This window comes from Aedes albopictus, chromosome 2, assembly GCF_035046485.1.
Source record: "Aedes albopictus strain Foshan chromosome 2, AalbF5, whole genome shotgun sequence".
Lineage (NCBI taxonomy): Eukaryota > Metazoa > Arthropoda > Insecta > Diptera > Culicidae > Aedes > Aedes albopictus.
The window spans coordinates 433,227,907-433,253,166 of record NC_085137.1 but is presented as its reverse complement, the minus strand read 5'-3'; the positions used below and the strand labels follow the sequence as shown (position 1 = coordinate 433,253,166).

General features: G+C 43.7%; 1 protein-coding gene across 1 annotated transcript; it reads right to left on the bottom strand.

Annotated features, from left to right (window-relative positions):
• Window positions 1-16,105: 16,105 nt before the first annotated feature.
• Window positions 16,106-21,460, bottom strand: LOC134286892 (uncharacterized). The gene has a single exon (XM_062848590.1). It carries the CDS (start codon window positions 21,458-21,460, stop codon window positions 16,106-16,108), a length of 5,355 nt encoding a protein of 1,784 aa, XP_062704574.1.
• Between the last annotated feature and the right edge of the window lie 3,800 nt (window positions 21,461-25,260).

The window sequence follows — 25,260 nt, the reverse complement described above, 5'->3', positions numbered from 1 at the left end:
TTGATGAGTAGAATTCAAAAATCGATTTTTGACGCCATTTTGAAATCCAAGATGGCGGACCATCATCCAAAATGGCGGCCACGGATTGGTGTTTTGAGCTATGATACCATGAAAAATGGATATCTATCGATCGGATTTGATGAGTAGAACTCAAAAATCGATATTTGACGCCATTTTGAAATCCAAGATGGCGAATTATCATCCAAGACGGCGGCCACGGAATGGTGTTTTGAGCTATGATACCATGCAATATGGGTATTTATCGATCGGACTTGATAAGTAGAACTCAAAAATCGATTTTTGACGGCATTTTGAAATCCAAGATGGCGGCCACGGAATGGTGTTAAGAGCTATGATACCATGAAATATGGGTATCTATCAATCGGACTCGATGGGTAGAAGTCGAAAATCGATATATGACGCCGTTTTGAAATCCAAGATGGCGGATTACAATTCAATATGGCGGTGGAATGGTGGTACAAGCTATGATACAACGTTCCTTGACTCGATATCGACTCATGGAGGTAAATTTTTCCATACTGAATTTTTTTTTTTGATTGCTATGATGGTCCCTTCAAACGGCTTCCTAAAGAATATCGTAGGACTTGGAAAGATATACGAAGCCTATTTGAAATTCAAGATGGCGGACCATAATCCAAGATGACGGCCGTAATTTCAATGCTGACATCCGATAACATTTTGTAATACATGCGATGCTGCTGTATAATAAAGGTTTTCGTCGATCGGGTTTGATGCGAAGAACATAAATCGATATCCGAAGAGGTTTGGAACACTAAGATGGTGAACCGAAATCGGTAACGGTTGCTCAACATCATTTTAAAATCTAAAAAGGAAGAAAACTATCCCAAAGAAGTATGTAGTAGTTTTACCCATGTTATCATGCAATATTAATATTTTTTTGATCAAAATGTTTTGAAATAACAAACCAGTACTGGATCAGATTACAAATACATATTTTATGTGGAATAGTCGATATTTACTTATGTTTATGGGTTCTTCAACAATAAAAAAAACATTTTTATTGTTTCTTCTACCACTTTACATCATTCAATTTGATTTTTATTTAAAAACGTTTTGTAACACTTTTACATAATTTAGTTTTGATTTTTAATTTATAAACTTTTTCTAACACTATTACATCAGTAAGTCTTGACTTTTAATTTATAAACTTTTTGGGTGGGTTAGGGGTGTTGAAAAATCGTGAAAATTCCCTTACGTAATAAATGGATAGCCCCTTACAGTAGGTACTTCGTCCAGAAGCGACCAAATGGAAACTACCCCCCTCAATATCGACCTAATCAACTCAAAATTAGTTTCCCGCACGCACCTCTAAGTTGGGTGGATTAAACTTACTTTATGGTACTTTCTTTCTCCGTGTATGCAATGTGATACCAGTGACGTCATACTCGATTGGCTGTAGTGGTAATCACGTCTAAATGTGTTAGTGTCAGCTGAATATATGTGGTTGTGCAATGTCATGTAAAAGCTGTTTATGTTTTCCCCACGATAACCTTAAAATTCCACGCGTCGATTGTTTACATCGTTTTCTTCTTTCGGATAGTTTGTATGGACGCTGCAATGCGTTTCAGAAGTGGATGGGTGAAAAACATTTAGGGTCGGATAGTAGATCGCGCCCGGAACTAGAAAACTATGAAAAAATCTATTGATACGGCGAGCCCGTTCTGGAAATATCCATATTGCGTGGGATTCCATGGATTTGCAGAAACCGGAAGCCGCCATCTTGGATTTCAAAATGGCGTCGGACATCGATTTTCAACATCTGCTTGTCGTACCCGTTCCGGAAATATCCATATTGCGTGGGTTTCCATGGATTTCCAGAAACCGGAAGCCGCCATCTTGGATTTCAAAATGGCGTCGGACATCGATTTTCAACATCTGCTTGTCGTACCCGTTCCGGAAATATCCATATTGCGTGGGATTCCATGGATTTGCAGAAACCGGAAGCCGCCATCTTGGATTTCAAAATGGCGTCGGACATCGATTTACAACATCAACTCGTCGAGCCCGGTTCGATAATACTCACATGGATTTTTAAAAATTATTTTGGCAATTTCATGAAATGGTACGTTTCACCCCTCCCTCCCCAAAGTCCTCCAGAAATCCTAACAATACTACATGAATTCCAAAAATTCGCCGGGAATGCCGAGAATGTCTGTGTGAATCCTGGACATTCTCCGGGAATCCTGATAACATCCAACATGGGACAGCTCATGCTGAAAAATTCGACATGGGACAGCTTATGCTGAAAATCTCGCATGACATGGGACAGCTTATGCCGATAAAATCCCGAAATTTGCTAGATTTATCGGCATTACAGTCCCACCAGAGTTTTTATTTGAAAAGTTAAAATAAATTTAATACCTATGAAATTTTTGGTTCATACTTCAATGATAAATACCAATTCTAACGCTCTCCTGATGAATTCACTTTGATTTTTTGTTACACTTGTTCGTAGAGAGGGAAACAAGGCTGGAACTTAAAACGTGTTTTTCTCGGTTTGCAGTTTTGTAACATGGGACAACTATGCTGCACACGGCAGAATTGGTCAGGCTATTATTCCCAAAAGATAATTTGACACAATCATTACCTCCCTTGTTACCATCATCATTGATCATCAAGTTCGTCGATTTTCCCATTTCGGCTGAGTACCGCTCAAGAAATTTTGACAGAAAATCGTTTCTTGACCGTTTCTTGGCCTATCTTTTTCCACAGTACTTACCAGATGAGTACCACCCCTAAGGAAAAAATGGGAATATTTGTATTTGAGACCTCACTGACAACCTAGAACATCCTGAACACAATAAAGTTTGGGATTACGTTCATATGTATTCATTTAAGAATATCAGAAAGTGTTTTATATTATGAGATGTTCCAAACTGTCCTCCAGTAAAGTCCTTCAAATCTACAAGAATAATTTTATGTGTATTCGCCATAAAAAACAAACATTGAGAAACATTGCATAATCAATTGCGGTTACTTAAACATCCTTAGGTCTACTATATATTATTATGAACCTTTGGGACATTAAGGGTCGTCCAAACTGTCCTAGAGTATACTTTTTGACATTTTTTTTACCATATCGATCAGGCTAAGGCCTGGGTGGCCTCTGCTGTACATAGTAGCCGTCTCCATTACACTCGGTCCATGGCTGTTTGTCTCCAGTTCCGCACTCTGCGAAGAGTCCGCAGATCGTCCTCCACTTGGTCGACCCACCTAGCTCGCAGCGCTCCACGTCTTCTAGTACCGGTCGGATGACTCTCGAGAACCATTTTAGTCGGGTTGCTATCTGACATCCTGATGACGTGACTCGACAACCGTAGCCCCCCGATTTTCGCGGTATGGACGATGATTGGTTCTCTCAGCAGCTGATGCAGCTCGTGGTTCATTCGCCTTCTCCAAGTCCCGTCTTCCATCTGCACTCCGCCGTAGATGGTACGCAACACCTTCCATTCGAAAACTCCAAGGGCGCGTTGGTCCTCTGCACGTATGGTCCATGTTTCGTGTCCATAGAGGACTACCGGTCAAATCAGCGTTTTGTAGATAGTTAACTTTGTGTGACGGCGGACTTCGTAGAGTTCTGCGGAGGCCAAAGGCCAAAGTAAGCTCGATTTCCTGCCACAATGCGTCTCTGAACTTCTTCAACCGCCTCGATTTCATCACCTTTGATATGAATTAGGGTTGGCGGGTGCGGTGATTACTCCCTGGAGCCCTTTGCCACACATTAATAATTAATCCGATTCGCCTGGCTTCACTCTTCGGATGTACGTTTTCGCCATCGTCTCAAATTTACAAGATATAATATCAATATCATCAGCGAAACCAAGCAGCAATGTTGAACAGCAAGCACGAAAGACCATCACCTTGGCGTAACCCTTTGCGAAGGGACTCAAGAGTGTCCCTGATACTCGAATTACGCACATCACTCGATCCATCGTCGCCTTGATCAACCGTGTCAGTTTATCCGGGAATCCGTATTCGTGCATAATCTGCCATAGCTGTTCTCGATCGGTTGTCTCATACGCCGATTTGAAATCGATGAACAAGTGATGTGTGGGCACGTTGTATTCGCGGCATTTCTGCAACACCTGGCGGATGGCGAACATCTGGTCCGTTGTAGCGCGTTCACCCATGAATCCAGCCTGATATTGCCCCACGAAGTCTTATGCAATCGGTGATAGACGGCGGCATAAAATTTGGGAGAGTACCTTGTAGGCAGCGCTCAGTAGTGTGATCTCGCGGTAGTTCCCGCAATCCAACTTGTCGCCCTTTTTGTAGATGGTACACAGTCCACCGGTAATACTTTCTCTTTCCAAATATTGGTAATGATCCAGTGTAGTGCTCTCACCGGTGCTTCTCCACCGTATTTTAGTAACTCGCTTGGTAGTTGATCTGCTCCAGCGGCTTTGTTGTTTTTCAACCGACCAACCTCCTCCTCAATCTCTTGGAGGTCAGGGGCCGGAAGTCTTTCGTCCTGTGCACATACTCCTAGATCTGTTACCACGCCACCTTCGGTACTTGCAACGTCGCCATTGAGGTGCTCATCGTAATGCTGCCACCATCTCTCGACCACCTCACGCTTGCTCGTGAGAATATTCCCGTGATTATCTCGGCACATGTCGGCTTGTGGCACAAAGCCTCTGCGCGAGCGGTTCAGCTTCTCGTAGAACTTTCGTGTGTCCTTAGCGCGGTACGGTTCTTCCTGCTGGCGCTTCTTCATCCGGAAGACTGAGTTCTGCCTGTTCCGCGCCTGTTTGTAACGTGCCTCATTCGCTCTCGTACGGTGTTGCAGCATTCTCGCCCATGCTGCATTCTTCTCGTTTTTCAACTGTTCACATTCGCCGTCGTACCAGTCGTTTCTGTGATTCGGAGTCGCGAAGCCTAGTGCTGTAGCCGAGGTACTACCTATGGCGGATCGGATGTCCCTCCAGCCATCCTCAAGAGTAGCTGCGCCAAGCTGTTCTTCCGTTGGTAGGGCCACTGCTAACTGCTGCGCGTAGTCTTGAGCCACTTCTACGTTACGCAGCTGCTCGATTTTGAGCCGTGGCGTTCGACTTCGACGCGTGGTGATAATTGTCGAAAGTTTTGAGCGCATGCATACAGCGACTAAGTAGTGATCCGAATCTATATTCGCACTGCGGTATGTGCGGACGTTGGTTATATCCGAGAAGAATTTACCGTCGATTAGAACGTGGTCGATTTGGTTTTCTGTTTGATGGTCGGGTGATCTCCAGGTGGCTTTGTGGATATCTTTGCGGGGGAAGATGGTGCTTCGGACTACCATACCACGGGAGGCTGCAAAGTTTACGCATCGCTGTCCGTTAACATTCGATTACCGGCCTGTACATTTCCTCTCTTCCTACCTGCGCGTTCATGTCACCGACAACGATTTTCACGTCACGCGGCGAGCAACCATCATATGTTTGCTCTAACTGCGCGTAGAACGCTTCATTCTCGTCATCGGGTCTCCCTTCGTGTGAGCAGTGGACGTTGATGATGCTATAGTTGAAGAAACGGCCCTTAACTCTCAACATGCACATCCTTGCGTTGATCGGCTGCCACCCGATCACACGTTGTCGCATCTTGCCCAACACTATAAATCCTGTTCCCAGTTCATTGGTGATGCCACAGCTTTGGTAGAAGGTAGCCGCTCGATGCCCGCTTTTCCACACTTTCTGTCCAGTCCAACAAAGTTCCTGCAACGCCACGATGTCGAAGTTGCGGGGATGTAGTTCGTCGTAGATTATCCTGTCACATCCTGCGAAACCTAGTGACTTGCAATTCCATGTTCCAAGTTTCCAATCGTAATCCTTATTTCGTCGCGTAAGTCTTTGCCTTTCACGTGAGTAACATCTCTTAATTTTACTGCCATAAATCAGAATATCACAACACAATAAGCATTAAATTCTGTTCCACTACTGTACTACTCTAGAGCACCCGGATAATAGTTGTGCATGTTTACCCGGGCGCGTTCCGGTACTCCAGTTTTAATTAGCGCTGATAATTACACTGTAACAAACTGTTACGACTCTATAATGCCGTTCTGACTCATGCATGCATATTCTTACCTCACGACAAGTTGGAAAAATTAACCTCTGTTGTACTCAGCTAAATGGTCGATTTTATAATCAACAAGGCTAGGGCTATGATGGCAGAAGGTTATGTCGAGAGTAACTATTAAAATGCTAACACGAGGCTCGATCTGAACCACGCCTGGTGAACAACCTCATTTCAAAACGGCGAAACAATAGAAGCAAAAGTGTTGCCTGTTTTTCGGAATTTCTCGCCAAAAGTCGTAAAAATGGAGACGATTTCACTTGAAAATGACACATCGTCATCATCACAATTTGTCCTTCTTTTGTGCTAACCACGACCAGAAATCCTTTGTTCTCCTGCAGCTTCATTGGGCTTGATGGAACACCATCCGATAATAGCAACGTTTCCCCTCGGTCAGAGCACAGTAAAACTGAATCCGACACTTATGGGCGAATTTCCAGCCAGGCGTTTCGATTTGAAGGCCAGGCGGCCGGCGGCGTCTTCCCTGGGAAACATGGCATGAGCGCGCCGGGTCGGGCCAGGCGGCGGCGTAAACTTTTATGAAAAACGAAAATTATAATTAATCGGGCCCCGAGGCCTGGTTCGCCACCACCACCACCAACGATAGGCGATAGCTACAATTTTACGATACGGATGGTGAGATTCTTGAAATAACTGATTTGCAATTTTGTACTTGAGGGGTTGGGTGGTGGCCTGTGTTAAATGGGTGGTATCTATTATTATTTCACAGAGTGAATGCTTGCATGTTGTTAGCCACATTGCTCAAATGGCAGAATGGTAGGCGTAAAATCTGGTGGTTAGAAGGATGATGAAATGTAGGCGTTCAGAATTGTTTAATAGTGGGGTTCATTTCTGTTTAGTGACCATAAATGGACACGTGTTTATCACCACTTGATATTTTAATTATATTGCAAAAATTTTTAATTACTTGACGCTCGTCACACTACAGTCCCACGTCCAATGCTTAAAATGTCATTTCGACATATCTACATTCAATCACCTACTGCTCATTTCAGAAGCCGAACCTGAAAATATGGTATATAGGAAACTTGTGCGGCTAGATCAGTTCTACAGGAAAGTCGCGGAAAAAGGTGCTTTAATCTCCAATGAATGGCATAGATATTTACGAAAAAAGCTAATTGATATTCATGATGAATATCAAATGGTGTTTTCAAAGATATTCGATGGTATTTATCTTAAATATTAAAAAAAACGATCAAAACGATCAAATCTGACTATACATGTCAATGGTTGCTCCTCCGTGATTGATCTGAACTGGTACCAGTTGCACTGAGATCCAACTGAATAAGGGGCTGGGACATTCCACTTATTCTCAAAGTGCAATTTTAGCAGCTCATGCATATTTGATCAATAACGGCGCCGGCCAAGTCCTTATAGTCAGCTGGGAAGGGAAAGGAATGTTAGAGTGTACTGGTTGTTGCTACTAGAGACCGAGAGCACTCTGCGTCCCCACAACCCGCACGGACTGGGGTATTTGTTAGACGAAAAGGATGGGAGATCTGGGAGTCACCGTTGGGTCGGTGATGCGATCCATGGATAGGGTTATTTATAGTGTTCGTGATAGATTGTGTGGTGAATAAGGTGAATAAGGTCAAGCGGCACAGCACGCTTTGGTTGCATAACTTATAGGCGTGTTATATATACACTGTGCTGTGAGTGGAAGTTGGAAGGGAGGGAAACGACTTTTTTCAATTCGTTTCTGGTTCTAGCGATGGCTATGAACATATGAATATACATGAGTTGTACATATATGTAGAGAAGAGAGAGCGAGAGAAAGTGGATAGAAAGATACAAAGTAGGATGAAAAGGACGGGCCAGGGATTGAACCCATGACCTTCTGCATACGAATCAGAAGCGGTAGCCACTAGACCACCAAGCCCGTCCGTACGAGTCAGAAGCAGTAGCCAATATTGGAGATAAAGTAGTTTTTTTCCGCGACATTCCTGTAGAACTGGTCTAGCCTCACAAGTTTCCTATACACCATTTTTTCAGGTTCGGCTCCGGAAATGAATATGTACTTATCAAGTTATAGTGAAACAGTGATGCTAGAACTGGTTAATTCTCGTACATCACCCGTATCAACCGTAGGGTGCTTCCGTCAGTTCAGATTTTTTTTTATTCTTTGACTACTTAACCTAATTTACAGCTCTTTTATCCACTAGGGCACGGCGTGAGCGATTCCTGCACTTTGCACAGCGCCCTAAAGTATTCTATTATAATTATACTATATCGAACTGGTTGCCATTGCGCTACTGTCACTTCTCTACCCTGGCCATAGGTAGAATCATGAGCTCGAGGGTGTTGATGTGTGGCTCTTGTTCCTTCTCCAGTCCGATTGTGGTCCATAATGAGTTGCCGTTAGTCGATATCCAAGTTTCCGTGTCCGTTAGAGCATAGGCTCAGAAGAGGGTCAGATGTTCGCTCTCTTTCGGGGAAGAGCAACTGACGAAAAATTGCAAGTGCCTGGGCTGGGATCGAACCCATGACCATCCACTTATGAAGTGAACGTGTAGCCACTATGCTACGGGCCCGGCATGTATCAGTTTTAATGATCCGATTTGAGCAAAATTAATTAATAATCTTTATTAACGAGACTTTCAGCCCTTGGCTGGTTCGTTTCATCGATTTGAGCAAAATCTCAAAAGGAGAATCGCAGCCTAACCATGTTCAGTTTTAAAAAATTTGCGTGCCATATTATATTTGTATTGCAATTTAAAAATTATTCTTCAGATTAAATAATGAGCCCCTCTCATATTGATTGCGGTGACAGTTCGAATTAAAATTGTAGTTTCCAGAATTTTCAAAGAAATTTCGGATGGAAAAAACAAGGGCATTGCTGGAGACATTTCCAAAGAACGCCCAACAAATCTTGAGAGAAATTGCCGACCTAACTTCCAAAGAAATTTCCGACGGAAACCCAAATATAACTGTTGGAAATGAAGTTTCTGAAGGAATTTCGGAAGGAATTGAAAATCCCCAAAATAAATTACCAAAGAAATTTTCAAAAAAAAAACGGATTAATCTACTTAGTGGTGATAGTGCCTTTATCGTCGAATATGTACTTATGATCTTTACTTTGACATTAGCCGATCCTGAGAACACTTATTCACTTAATTCGATTCATGTAAAATTTCACCTCCTTATGAACCAAACTATGCACAGTAATTTTGGACGCAAAAGGAGATTGGAAAAACTTTATTCAGTGTTGATGCGATCAAATTATAATTTTCCCAATAACACGTTGATTCATCCTACTTTATATTAACACCTGAGAGAGAGGAGACAGCTCACTGACGGCGCCGATGTTTACATTTCTTCTTCTTACTTCTTTTCACAATTTTATGTGCTGCACAATGGTTTGAAAATTTATTGTTGGTCAAAACTGTTTTGCATATTGAGTTTGCTGCGACAGAGCATGGAAAAATGGATTCGTAGCGCTGATTGAGGAAAACTGACCATCATCATTTTATCTTTTTTTTAAATTTCAACAAACGGAGCGAAATTGTAATACGATACTTTGGATATTTGACCACTCTACATCACCAATGTGCGATTTTCAGCTCGGTTCGCGGTGACAGTTTGTGACAGGTCCTCCTTGACATTAAGTAGCACGCAATTGAAGCCAGCTGTCTCCTCTCTCTCAGATTAACACCACAGGAATTTGAAATGTTGTGATTCGATGAGATTGCTTTGGTCACGATTTTATTCTCTTGTATATTTGAAGACTTGACTATTTCTTCACTTTTAATCTTACCCAACGTTTACCAGGCATGCATGGGTTTGGTTCAATTTTACGTTTGACCATTTCCGGCGGACACCTGGAACCAATTCCATGACACTACTGGCTGTACCAAATATTGTATGTGGTTATTTTCTAGTCAACTGGTTATCAGGCTCCCTAAAAAGCCGCGAATTGATGTGTTCCATGGGGAGCATCCATTGATTATGTCACGCTGAAATTGGGAACTTTCAAAGCGCTCCCCTCCCCCCTTTGTGCGGGTTTTTTCTTGTACTTAATACATTTCTTGTTCCACTTCAACACCCAGCCCATCCCCCTAGGATCGTGACGTACTTAATGGATGGCATCATGCATGATTTTGGTTTACTTCTATATTTTACCATTTCCGGCGGGGCACTCGTTACTTGTTCTTCAACACTACCGATTCAATCAATTTGAAGTTTGTATAGGAGCGATTTGTCGAATCACCCCTCGTTGCACTTTGTACTGGGCGGTGCTGTCAAACGGTTGCCCAGCTGTCAAAAGGTGATTTCAAAAATCTCTTTGAAAACCAAAACAAAGTTCTACAAATCTGAAAAAAATCATAGTGACTCAGAAAAAGGGCTCTTTCGTATAAAATCAAAATATCAATACATTTTTCATAATCAATAAAATAAATAAAGATAAAAAAAAATTAAAAACTCAATTATGGAAAAATTGCTATTTGTATGAAAAAATCGCCGATTATTATTTAGCTATTGCTATACCTGATGCCATTATTCACGTGTTATGCACATAATACACGCCATTTATTATTTTAGGTATTTTACCTCTTATGCAGGGCTTCTAAATACCTCATTCAGGTTGTAGGTATTCGGATTTCCATACCTGAGATTATTATGTATGTATTAATCCAAACCAGATTAATACACCTAGTGGTGATAGTGCCTTTCTCGTCGAACATGTACTCATGATTTTTCCTTGGTTGGGATACGGCTGGGATGATTTTGCTTCAGAATGTTGGCTTCAGCCTTTTGGGGGAATCGAAAACACTAGTTTATGAATTTTTCCAACGTTTCGAACTGTATGGGGCCTTTTCAAGGGTTCAATTGGTCAAGGTTTCCTAGTCAAGATGGCCTTGCCTAACTTAAAAATGTCATACGAAAGTTTTGGTATTTATTGAGTTCCTTCGGTTTGAAACCGTCGTGATGTGGACAATCGCCTACCTATCGGGCGGTTTAGAATTCGGTCCCTGTTTTTGGAATCTTCTACTATTGTTTGTATAGCTAATTCCTGTGATAGGGCCATCATTCCGAAGCATGATTTTTCCGTCGACGTAATGCGAACTGTTCCTGAATCCCGAGAATACCTTATTTAGAAAAGCAATAATTTTAATAAAATTGGGAAATTTATTAATTGAACATATTCCGACGTTACGTTAAACGTATAGACTGGGCTGAAAAATATCAGAATTTTCAGTTGACTGCTTGAGCACCTTCACTATCACTGAAGACCGATCAACATCAAGACGATAATTACAAGCTAGGATATAAAGTCTTTCACAATCACAGATGACTTTACGGCAGACCTGCCCAACCTTTCGTGGCCACGGGCCACAAGTGATGCTCCATACCAGTCGACGGGCCAGACATTAAATTTCGACATCAAATTTCGAAAGCACGAATGCAACAGTGACATTTTGTACATTCGATTACCCGTTCTCACGGCAAATCATAACACTGACATCATTTGGGTCATATAAATGTGAGCAAGAATTCTTGATTTTTTGCAAAAATCACCCTGAATACTTTTTTTCTGAATTTTGCCGAACTGCAGGTTGCAGCAAACAATTTGCTGAAATTCAGCAAACTTCCCTGATTCGTTCAGTAAACTCTGCTGTTCAGCAGCAACGTTTTTTCTGAAATTCAGTAAATTTTGCTGAAATTCTGCTTCATATTTGGCTGTACCTTTCAAGTTTAAAATTTTTAAATTTATGTATTTAAATTTTTCAATCTTTGAAAATTTTTAACAAAACACTACCTATTTCGAGTTTATTTTTAACATTAAATTTTATTTAAATCTGAAATATCTTCAAATATTTCAATCCTCGCGCCAAGTTTCATTCATCGATTCCGCGGGCCGTATGTTGGGCAGCCCTGCTTCACGGTCTTCGAAATAGTTTTTTCTTCACACTTTAGGCTATATTTTATTATCGTAGGTTACAAAATTCATGTAAAATTTGCCAAAAAATGCAAGCAAGTGAAATTGCCCATACAAAATCCCATAAAAAATTCCCAGTAGTTTTAGACGGAAAAGAGGATTGAAAAAACTTTCTCCGGGGTTGATGCGATAATTTTCTCATATAACGTTGACCTATCCTACAGTATATTTTTACACCTCAGTGATTTGATGAGATTGCTTTAGTACAGACAAACAGACATATCATTTGTAACATATTGCTATTATATTCATCGTTACGAAAAAATAATCGCCAAATGCTAATCAGATTGCGTTTCACTGTGGCTTGATGTTGGTAGTGAGTAGACGTCAAACGAGCAACAACGATTAATATTTGTTTCAACCGTTGAAAACAAGGACGATGGAGAGTGAGTAGAGTAAGACGTCTGTATGTATGTGGCCTTCGTTCAGTCAAGATTTTGTTTTCTTACACATATTTATCGCTTGCATTGACTTTGTTCATTTTTGAAGTTTCTGCGAAGCACCCTACACAGTTAAAATAAAAATGTAATTTTAAATTTATTTTCATGCACATATTTGGAGCATGAAAATAAACACGAAATTACATCGCGATTGAAACCTACACGATTCAAGAACGTCGACCAAACGTGTAAATCTAAACGTCGATGAAATTTCAATTTGGCTTGCACGCGGCTCGTCTGCGTTCCGTTTTCGTTTGTTCCCGTGACGTACGGACCTCTCCCCGGCATTCGGAAGCAGCAGTTTGAGTCAATGGAATGGTGGTAATGTTTTCATTTGATAGATAAAAAAAACTGTTTAACATTTTAACATAAATAAAACACAACATTTATATATAGGTTGGTTGATATAGCGCGGAACGCAGCAAACTATCGTCTACCATCTCAAGCGCGTTCTGCTGCTTGCTGGACGTGATGGATAATCGTGGTATCTGGAAGAAAGCATCATTCTGGATCATACTTTTCGGTATAACAGTCGAATTCAGCTCTTACCTGCAGATACATTGGTGATCTTTTATACACTCGCTGGTACGAGTTAAACTATCCGACGTGTGGTGCAGGAATAAATATCCTCGAGAAACAACTCAGCAAAGGCACACGATCCAGCGCGACGGCCATACTTGTCTCAACTAACTGACGCGGTAGTTGGCATGCCGATTGGAATTTACAGTTTATTCAATTGAAAAATCAATGCGTAGTAAAATAATGTGTATTTTGATGTAACTTTGAATCTTTTTCCATGCTCTTACTATGTGCATGTATTTCAATTCAAATTTAAATTAAATTTTTGTTTCAAGTCGTTTAATTTTACAGCTCTTATGTTTTACATGTCATTTAAAATTAATTAATTTTTGTTGTGTAGGAAGTACCCAATGCTGGTTTTGCATCACTATCGGTAGCCTCTAATGTGGTCTGAGCCTATTTTCTTGCTAATCGTTCTTCATGGTTTAAAGAAAGACCGCGGAACGATGTGTCGCATGCATAGGTTTGATTCTTTTTGGCATTTGGCCACTTCTGGCTGGACACCCTAGATTGGTCCTGAAACACTATCGGTAGCCTTTATAAAGATCTTCGTTGTGGTCTATTTTCTGACTAATCGTTCATCACGTTATTTAATAAGCCGTTGTTTAATGTGCCGCAGGCATGGGTTTTGATATCTACTACATTTGACCACTTCCAGCGGGACACCCGGAACCGGTTCCGGAACTCTATCGGTTGATCCAAATATGATCTGAAACTATTCTCTTTTATTAACCGTTTATCAGGTTGCCTGAAGAGCTTGCGATTTGATGCGCCGCATGTAAGGGGTTGGTTAATTTTTATACTTGGCTACTTCCGGTGTGACATCTGGAACCGGTTCAGTAACACTACCGGTTCAGATATGGTCTGAGAATGTTTCCCTGCCCACTGTTCATCAGGCTATCGAAAAAGCCGCTGTTTGTTGTATCGCATGCATGGGTTTGGTTCACTTTCATATTTTGCCACATCCGGCGGAACATCCAGAACCGGTTCCGGCACACTCCCGGTTCAGAAGTGGTCCGAGAATAATTTCCTGCCTACTGTTCATCAGGCTATCGAAAAATCCGCTGTTTGATGTATCGCATGCATGAGTTTGGTTCACTTTCATCTTTAGCCAGTTCCGGCGGAACACCCAGAACCGGTTCCTGAATACTACCGGTTCAGATATGGTATGAGAATGTTTTCCTGCCTACTGTTTATCACGTTATCGAAAAATCCGCTGTTTGATGTGTCGCATGAAGGGTTTGGTTCACTTTCATATTTGGCCACTTCCGGCGGGTCACCCGGAACCGGTTCCGGAACACTACCGGTTCAGATATGGCCCGAGACTATTTTCCTGTTTACCGTTCATCATATTTTCGAAAGTGCCGTGGTTTGATGTGTCGCATGAATGGGTTTGTAGCGTTTTCATATCTGGCCCCTTGCTGGGGTACCGATCCGGAACACCTAAATGGCCATAACTCCGGAACGGCTGGACCGATCCGAACCATTTTCAATAGGAAACAATGGGACCAGATTCCGCGTCGAATGAACCGTTGGTCATTAAAATCGGTTGAGGTTTACTGCCAAAAAGTGATGTGAGTTTTTTTTGTACACACACATACACACACACATACATACATACACACACAGACATCACCTCAATTCGTCGAGCTGAGTTGATTGGTATATGTGACTCGACCCTCCGGGCCTTCTATCAAAAAGTCATTTTTGGAGTGAACATATAGCCTTTCCAGTACACTTAGTGTACGATAAAGGCAAAAAACAATATTTTTGAGCTTATTGCTTTTGAAAACTATATTACTAAGAAACCAATAGATTGAAAGATCTTTTTGGGTAGAAGAGGGTTGTGATCTTTTTGGGTTGAGATTGGATCAAATGCGTACATATTTTTTTCACTATTTATGATCCTCTATCTATCCTTAAAAAGATTGCATTCACGAACCTAACACCCTGTATAGTCTGACGTATAGCTAACGTTTGTAACGTTATGAAAAAAGCTGCGCTTTTGCTGTGTCGTATGCACGGGTTTCGTTCAATTTTATATTTGGCTGCTTCCGGTGGGACATCCGGAACCAGTTCCGGACACTACCGGTTCAGATATGGTCGAAGACTAGTTTCTTGCTAATCTTTCAATTGGTTATCAAAAAGTCGCGCTCTGATGTGTCATAGGCATGGATTTGGTTCACCTTTATACAATGCCATTTCCGGCGAGACACCCGGAACTGGTTCCGGAATGCAACCGGCAGTCTCCAATGTGGTCTGAGCCGGCTTCCTAAATAACCGGCCATCAAGTTATTAGAAAAGTCGTGATTTGATGCGTCGGATGCATGGATTTGGTTCACTTTTACATTTGACCCGGAACCGGTTTCGGAACACCTACGGCTCACATATTGTATGATACTGTTTTCCTGCTAACCGTCTGTTGCGGCGTGTTGCAGTGGACTGTAAAACTGCTTTTCTTCTCCAGGCTGCCTTGATTGCAGCGCGCCCGCCGGTCTCACCGATTCCCCAAGTGGATTCGGTGTATGGAAACTGCCATGCAGCGACCGACGGACCAGCGGCGAACTCCATAGGGTGGGAAAACTATCTCCAAATAACTCTAGCCCTGAAAAGGACTCAATCGGACACGCAGGCGACTGGCGGACGAAGGGAATTTCCGGCTCAGAGACAAACGACACACACACTGATTTTGTACTAATTCATTTTAATTTACTAATTACACTATGTACATAACTTTTCTTTCGGCCATCGTCGGCCCACACTTTTCTTCTGCCGGGCTTGGCTCGCCGGCTTGACTTCTCTGCTGTTGCTTCTGTTCACTACGAGATGCGTAACAACACTGATGCTCGCGCCACCAAGTAGCGCTTCTTTGGCTCTCGTCCTCGACGGCCGTCGACGACGACGATGGTTTTTTCCTCCTTCTCAGCGTGGCGATTGGCTCCTTTTTGGGGGGTTTCCTTCATGCGAAGATTGCGTGCTGCTACCTCGATTTGCTTGCGCTTTCTTCACGTGAACGATACGTGCTCCTTCTTCAGTTCGCAGCGTTGCGGACTGAACATGCTGCCACCCGGGAAAAGAGTGACACTGGTGGCTCCTTGGAATCTTCGTCCTGATGTGTTGAACATAGTGGTTCTTCTTCGAGGATGGGCAGGGGTGCCAACTTGTGGATTGGCCGCTTAAAAACGCTGGTGCCCACACGAACGTCGACGACACGAGTGAGATCATCGGGACCTGGATAGGTTTTGACGATTCTACCCATTTTCCACTGTTGAGGTGGTACGTTATCTTCCTTCAACAGGACGATCATGTTAGGGACTACATTGACGTGCTTCTTCGTCCACTTCGAACGACATTGAAGCTCTACCAAATATTCTTTCGACCAGCGTTGCCAAAAATGCTGTCGAAGAAGCTGAATGTGCTGCCATTTTGACAGGCGGTTGATGGGGATGTCGTCAAGACTAGGCTCAGGGATAGCAGTTAAAGGTCTATTGATCATTAAATGGCCAGGGGTTAAAACGGTTGGGTCATTGGGGTCAGAGGAATGTGCAAAAAGAGGTCTAGAGTTCAGAATAGCCTCGATTTGACACAGCAAGGTCGCAAATTCCATTATTGTCAGAGAGGCGGACTGATAGACTTTCTTCAGAACAGACTTCACGCTTTTAACACCCGCCTCCCATAGCCCTCCAAAGTGAGGTGCATTTGGGGGAATCGTGGTCCACTTAATCTCCTTGACTTGACAGAACTGTGATAGCTTACCGTTGGCTAGGTCGGACTTGAAGAGCTCGTACAACTCACGAAGCTCTGATCGCGCGCCGATGAAATTCGTTCCGTTGTCGCTATACACTTCCTCGGGTACTCCTCTTCTGGATACGAATCTTTGTAGTGCTGCCAAAAACGCTTCAGTGGATAGGTTCTCCACCACTTCCAAGTGCATTGCCTTCGAAACCATACAGACAAATACGCATATGTAGCCTTTTACTGGAGCTGCTTTCCTAGCGGTTTGCTTTATGTAGATAGGTCCAGCGAAGTCTACTCCAACTTTCAAAAACGTAGGTGCAGCGGTGATGCGATACGATGGCAAGTCTCCCATGAACTGCTCAGCAAGCTTCGGGCTTGATTTGAAGCAAGTGATGCAACTTCTCGTCACCTTTCGTACCGTCGATCTGGCGTTCAGTATCCAGTAGCGCTCTCTTAGGGCTGTGATCACGCTACTCGGACCAGCATGCAGGGTTTCTCTATGTACCGCTGCGATGAGTCTTCTCGTTACGGGGTGCTTGTCCGGAACGATCCATTGATGCTTTACCTCGTATGCTAGTTTGCTGTGACGAATTCTACCTCCAACTCGTAGTAATCCGTCGTCCAAGAAAGGGTTCAGATTGCCGATTCTCTTGCATGGCTCCCCCGCTTGCAGGCGATCGATTTCATCCTGAAGTTCGCTCCTCTGGATCGCTTGGATGATCCGCTTGTTTGCCTCCTTCAGTTCAGAAATCGTGGGCGTCGTTGCAGTGCTTCGTTCACCAATCTTACGGCAGTTTTTGATGAACCTTAAAACATAGGCGATGATCCTTTGTGTCTTCCGAAATGACTCAAACTTTGTCAATATCGGAAGCTCCTCGTATACAGTTGCCACGTTGACAGCTACTGCCGGCTTCAGTTCAGGAATCTCTCCATCTTCCAGAGCTGCAGGAACCACTTCGTCATATGCTGCGCTGCACAGGAAAAACGATCCATTCCACCATAGGTTGCTCGTCGCGAGCGCTGTCGCTGGCATGCCTCGCGATACAATATCTGCTGGGTTGTCTGCAGAGCGAACGTACTTCCAAACATGTTCACTTTCGCTTGTAATCTCGGCTACACGATTCCTCACGAATACTTGCAGGCAGTCCAACGGCTTGTTTAGCCACGCAATGACCACTTGGCTGTCGGACCAGAGAGTAACCGGAACGTGTTCCAATTCCATTGCGTCAACCACTTTCTTAACCAATCGATGCAGGAGTAGAGCTGCCATCAGCTCCTTGCGCGGGATGGACATAGGCGTTATGGAACAGACTTTTGACTTGCTTGTAACTAAGCTCGAACTCGCAGTACCATCGGAATGCACCGACCGAAGGTACACACATGCTCCGTAGGCTGTATTTGACGCGTCTGCAAATCCATGGATTTCAATCCTTGCCGCTTCCTCCGAAATTACCCGCCGAGGAACTCGGAAGTCCTCTGCAAGTGGCAGCGCGTTCAAAAAATATCTCCAGTCGTCGAGTAATTCTTCATCCAGCCGATCGTCCCAATCCATCTTGTTCTTCCACAGCTTCTGCATCAAAACCTTTGCGAGAACGATTACTGGTGACAACAGGCCGAGGGGATCGAAAAGCCTTGCTATAACGGACAGAACTTGCCGTTTTGTCGGTGCTGGATTGTTGCAGTCAGATTGGGCCCGGAACAGAAAATCATCTCCGACCGGATCCCACATAAGCCCAAGGGTCTTAATTACCTCATTGGCACTAGATTCTTCAATCTTTACCAGTTTATCTCGATCCTCCTCAGGAATAGAGTCCAGGAGTCGTTCATCGTTTGCAGCCCACTTGTGTAGATGAAAACCTCCGCGTTGCAGTAGCGAAATCAACTCTCGTTGGAGGTCTCTCACTTCTACCAAATTGTTTCCACCAAAAAGTACGTTGTCCACGTAGAACAGCTTCTTCACCAGCTCCGCTGCCAAAGGATATTCTGCTTCCTCGTCGATTGCCAGTTGATACAGTGCACGAATGGCCAGAAATGGTGCTGCAGCTGTACCGTACGTCACAGTTTGAAGCTCCAAGACACGCAGTGGCTCGTTGGGCTTCTTCCTGTAGAAAATGCGTTGTAGCGGAGTATGACACTTGTCCTTCAACACTTGCCGATACATCTTAGCGATGTCAGCGCTTAGCACATATCGATACATACGAAATTTCAAAATGATCGTCAGCAAATCAGGTTGAATTGTAGGGCCAACCATCATCACGTCGTTCAATGCCATTCCACCAACCTTTGCCGATGCATCAAACACGACGCGACACTTGGTAGTCGTATTCGACGGCTTGAGTACCGCGTGGTGCGGTAGATACCATCTCTGCAAACCAACAGGATCTTCCGCTTCATGCACTTCCTTGCAATGTCCAAGCTGCTCGTATTCATCCACGAATTCGTCGTACTGCTTCTTGATGTCCGGGTTCTTCTGCAATTTTGCCTCCAGTGCGTAGAATCTCCTCAGCGCCATTGGTCTCGAATCTCCAAGCTGGCTGATTGATTCCCGAAGTGGAAACTGTACTACGTATCGACCATCTTCATTTCGACGAACCGTAGACTGGAAATGCTGCTCACACTGTTCAGCTTCAGTCTTCACGCACTGCTCACTGGAAACACTTTCCACTTCCCAAAACTTTTGCATCAGTTCGTTCAAAGAGTCACTTGATGGTGTCGCCACATTAGAGTTCACAATTGTTCCACAAAAAGCACTAACATATCTTCCACCAACCAACCAGCCAAATTGCGAATCTCGGAGCGTAGGCAGATCTTCTGATAGCTTCAGACGACCGGCCTTGAGTATATCGTCGTACCATTCCATTCCAATCAGCAAATCCACTTGTCCTGAACGGAAGAACGTAGGGTCTGCCAACTGGATTCCAGCGGGAATGTTCCATGTAGCAGCGTCAACCTCAAAGGTCGGCAGGTTTCCTGTTACCTTCGGCGAGACCAAGCAATCCAACTCCATCTTGAAACCATTCTGCTTCGAACGAACCTCCACCCTCGCCCGCTGTCGAACGCTGGATCTGACGCTGTTGATTCCGGTGATGGGAATGTCGATTTCTTCTCGATCCACTTGCAGCTTTTCCAACATCGCCTCCGAGATGAAGTTGACCTGGGACCCACTATCCAAAAGAGCGCGACATGATTGCGGTTTTCCATGTTTGTCCAAAACGTTGACCATTGCAGTCAGCAACAGCACTTGCGAAATTGGCTTCTCGACCACATTCGAAGCCACGGTGTTAGGTGTACTGCTACCCGGAACATTTGCGTTGTCTGACTGCGCCGCTTGCTTTGGAACCTGCTGCTGATCTGTCCCACTGGAATTGCTGGAACTTGAATTTTGCACTGAACCACCTTCTGTATGGAGCAGCGTATGATGCTTCCGTTTGCACTTCGAACACGTCTTGTTCGATTTACATTCTCCGCTTCGGTGACCACGTCGCAAGCAATTGAAGCACACCTGTTTATCACGCACCATCTTCAGTCGGTCTTCCGCTGATAATCCGTTGAACGTAGAGCACTTAAACGCCAGATGATCTCCTGCACAGAACTCACAGCTGCTTGATGACACCACGTTCACCTTCACGTTCGACGACTGCTTGCCGGACACGAGTCCTTTGACTGCACCACGCGCGGATTGTTTGACCTTGCTATCACTAGTGGACTTTTGACAACGTTCAAGTACGGAAATGCGACCTTTCAGAAATTTGACAGTGTCCTCGTATTCAGGCAATTCCCCATGGGCGACCGAGGATTCCCACAACTTCTTTGTCTCATCGTCCAACGCATTGGATAGGATGTGCGTTACGATTGTATCTGATACCCCAGTAAAATCTAGACCCAAATGTTTCAAATTTTCGACATGACCAACACATGAATCGACCAACTCTCTCAACTCAGAGTGGCTTTCTTGTGACATTTTTCTCATGTTGAGTAGCCCAGAGATGTGATGATCAACCATTCGTCGCTTGTCTTCAAACCTTCCTGCTAAAATTTCCCATGCATGGTCATAATTGCCATCAGCGATGGTTTTTGCATCAATTATGCCAGCTGCGTCCCCAATTAGAGCCTTTTCCAAATGGTAGAGCTTAATTCGTGGCGGATCATTCGATCTGTCGACCACGTCCCTAAACATGACTTTGAATTTTTCCCACTGCTCGTATTTGCCATCGAAATGCGGAATGGCACGAGGAAGCGACGGTTGAACCACAATCGGTTGTTGGTTACGATTCGTTTGACTCAGCATCTCGATCCATGTTTCGAGAGCGAGGGAAATGTCGTCGTACAATGTTTCAAATTCAACGTACTTACAGTCTTGATCCTGTCTCTTACTCGGTGGGCAGATCACCATGATGCGTTCATGGTAGTCCGAATACTCCTTGTAGGCAGCTTCCACTTTCTTCTGGTGCACCTTGACCTGCGGCAGCGTGATCTCCTCCTCTACGATTTGATCCATCATGTGCTTGACGCGTGTCAGCTTTGCCTTTGCTGAGCCACGCATGTGCACCAGCGCGTCGAACTCTTCCACTGCGTCGTCGTTGCTGCCGGCGGCGGAATTGCTACCACCACCTTCCATATTCTTCACAGGTGTACGCTTCGGCGGCATGATTCTTAATTAATCACTTGCACTAGCACTTTTGTCCAATGTTCATTAGCAGTTAATCACTTCACTCTTGTTCGATTGTCCAGTCTTCGCTTTGCTTCACTTTTTCCAACTTTTGTGCGGTGTGTGTTTTTGTCTCCAAGCCAGCCACTCCACTCAATCACGCCCAGTCGCGATGCGTTCCAGCCAGCAGCGATGATGAACCAAACCATCCGGTTCGATCGGACCAAAACATGTTGCGGCGTGTTGCAGTGGACTGTAAAACTGCTTTTCTTCTCCAGGCTGCCTTGATTGCAGCGCGCCCGCCGGTCTCACCGATTCCCCAAGTGGATTCGGTGTATGGAAACTGCCATGCAGCGACCGACGGACCAGCGGCGAACTCCATAGGGTGGGAAAACTATCTCCAAATAACTCTAGCCCTGAAAAGGACTCAATCGGACACGCAGGCGACTGGCGGACGAAGGGAATTTCCGGCTCAGAGACAAACGACACACACACTGATTTTGTACTAATTCATTTTAATTTACTAATTACACTATGTACATAACTTTTCTTTCGGCCATCGTCGGCCCACACTTTTCTTCTGCCGGGCTTGGCTCGCCGGCTTGACTTCTCTGCTGTTGCTTCTGTTCACTACGAGATGCGTAACAACACTGATGCTCGCGCCACCAAGTAGCGCTTCTTTGGCTCTCGTCCTCGACGGCCGTCGACGACGACGATGGTTTTTTCCTCCTTCTCAGCGTGGCGATTGGCTCCTTTTTGGGGGGTTTCCTTCATGCGAAGATTGCGTGCTGCTACCTCGATTTGCTTGCGCTTTCTTCACGTGAACGATACGTGCTCCTTCTTCAGTTCGCAGCGTTGCGGACTGAACACCGTCCATCAGAGTATCGGAAATGCCGCTGTTTGATGTGTATCATGCATGGGTATGGTTTTCTTTTATATTTGGCAACTTCCGGCGGGACATCCGGAACCGGTTCCGGAACACTACCGGTTCTGATATTGTCTGAGACTGTTTTCTTGCTAATCGTTCATCAAATGATCAAAAATGCCGTGGTTTGATGTGTCGCATGCATGGGTTTGTTGCATTTTCATATCTGGCCCCTCCCAGGGGTACCGGTCCGGAACACGTAAATGGCCATAACTCCGGAACGGCTGGACCGATCTGAACCATTTTCAATAGGAAACAATGGGACCAGATTCCGCGTCGAATGAACCGTCGGTCATTAAAATCGGTTGAGGTTTACTGCCAAAAAGTGATGTGAGTTTTTTGTACATACACATACACGCATACACACACACACATACACACATACACACACAGACATCACCTCAATTCGTCGAGCTCAGTTGATTAGTATATGTTACTCGACCCTCCGGACCTTCTATCAAAATGTTATTTTTAGAGTGAACATATAGCCTTTCCAGTACACTTAGTGTACGAGAAAGGCAAAACGGTGATTTCTTTTGGAATTTCTTGGTAAATTCTTCAAGCAGTTTCTTCGAGAATTTCTTCCTTAATTTCTCTGAAAATTCTTTGGCTATTGCTTGCAAAATGCATACAGTATTTTTGCCTTTCTCGTACACCAAGGTGTACCGAAAGGCTATATGTTCACTCCAAAAACGAAAATTTGATAGAGCCCCCGGAGGGGTCAAGTGTTATATACCAATCGACTCAGCTCGGCGAGCTGAGATGATGTCTGTGTGTATGTATGTGTGTGTGTGTGTGTGTATGTATGTATGTGTGTGTGTATGTGTACAAAAAAGGTCACCTCATTTTTAGATAGTAAATATGAACCGATTTCAACGACCGATGGTTCATTCGACGCGGCATCTGGTCCCATTGTTTCCTATTGAAAATGGTTCAGATCGGTCCAGCCGTTCCAGAGTTATGGCCATTTAGGTGTCTCAGACCGGTACCCCAGGAAGGGGCCAGATATGAAAATGCAACAAACCCATGCATGCGACCCATCAAACCACGGCATTTTCGATTATCTGATGAACGGGAAGTAGGAAAATAGTCTCAGACTATATCTGAACCGGTAGTGTTCCGGAACCGGTTCCAGGTGTCCCACCGGAATTGGCCTAGAATAAAAGTGAACATTACCCATGCGTGCGACACATCAAAGAACGTTTTTTTCGATAACCAGATGAACGGTAAGCAGGAAACTAGTATCAAACCATATCTGAACCGGTTGTGTTCCGGAACCGGTTCGAGGTGTCCCGCCGGAAGTGGCCAATTAATAAAAGTGAATCAAACCCATGCATGCGACACATCAAAGAGCGCTTTTTTTCGATAACCAGATGAACGGTAAGCAAGAAAATAGTTTCATACCGTATATGAACCGGTTGTGTTTCGGAACCGGTTCCAGGTGTCCGGCCGGAAGTGGCCAATTGATAAAAGTGAATCAAACCCATGTGTAAGCGGATGAACCCATGTCGTTCAGTACCGCCCAAACAACTTCGATTCTACCAATACATTCCTATAAATTATTTGCTGTCGCCCAACTGACACTATTGTTAACTCTCTAGACCAACATGACACAAAGCTACACGAAGTGAGAAGACAAGCACACGTGAATTTGTTTCCTAATAGTAAAATTTATTTATTTCTTATACATAAAAGAGAGTGAGTAAAACTGAATTAATTAAAATTTATTGTGAACTAAAACAAAAATTTCTACAGAAAACACAAAAACATTGAGGACAAAATTGTTACAATAGACGGAAAATTAACGAAGAAAACTAAAACTGTAAGTAACCTAAAAATCGTAAAAAACATGCAATTAATAAAGAAAACTTTGCAGCTTGAAGCTTACTCCACTAAAACGAGTCTGTCTTTGGAGATTTTTTCGTCCGTCCCGTAACACCATGCATGCGACACATCAAAGAGCGGTTTTTTTCGATAACCATTACCGTTCATCTGGAAAACAGGAAAATAGTTTCAGAACATATCTGAACCGGTTGTGTTCCGGAACCGGTACCGGGTGTCCCATCAGAAGAGACCAATTAAAAAGGTGAACCAAACCTATGCGTGCGACACACCAAATAGCGGCTTTATCAATAACCAGATGAACGGTAAGCAGGAAAATAGTTTCAGACCAAATCTGAACCGCTTATATATTAAACTGACGAAGTTTAAAGGATGCATCCGGCTAAATGCGTCTGATGATGATCGAAGAATAGTAGGTCGAAACGCGTCACGCTAAACTAACTGTTTCCGATATTTGTCACCGATAATTACCAATCAACCCACAAATAACATATTCTAACAGGCTATGTTCCGGAACCGGTTCCAGGTGTCCCGTCGGAAGTGGACAATTAAAAAAGTGAACCAAACCCATGCATGCGAAACATCAAATCATGGAAAATGTTCGATAACCAGAAAAATGGGCAGCAAGAAAGTAGTCTCTGACCACAACTAAGATACTGGCAGTTTTGTAAAATCATGATTGGAAGCATCGCTGAAATTACGAAGGTGAACAAAATCGATGCAAGCGATAAATATGCGTAAAAGAACAAAATCTTGATAAAAATTTGAGCGATCATGTCATATCAAAACATTTTAGATTCCTGAGGCGTTAAGTGTGGGACACAAAAAGACATTTTACTCCTGTACACTTTTTGAGTTCCATTTTGGCCCCATATCAACTGTGCAAAATTTTAGCTCGATTGGAGAAACTATATCTTAGCGCCAGTCATTTTAATTTTTCATACGATTTCTATAGGGAAAACAACTTTTTCAAGGAAAAATCGCCACAGGTTGCCCCTTAACCCCTAAAAAAATCGATGGATGATATCTGTTG

Excerpts from the sequence above, each read along its gene's own strand:
- LOC134286892 (XM_062848590.1), bottom strand. The coding sequence starts at position 21,460 with ATGCCGCCGAAGCGTACACCTGTGAAGAATATGGAAGGTGGTGGTAGC.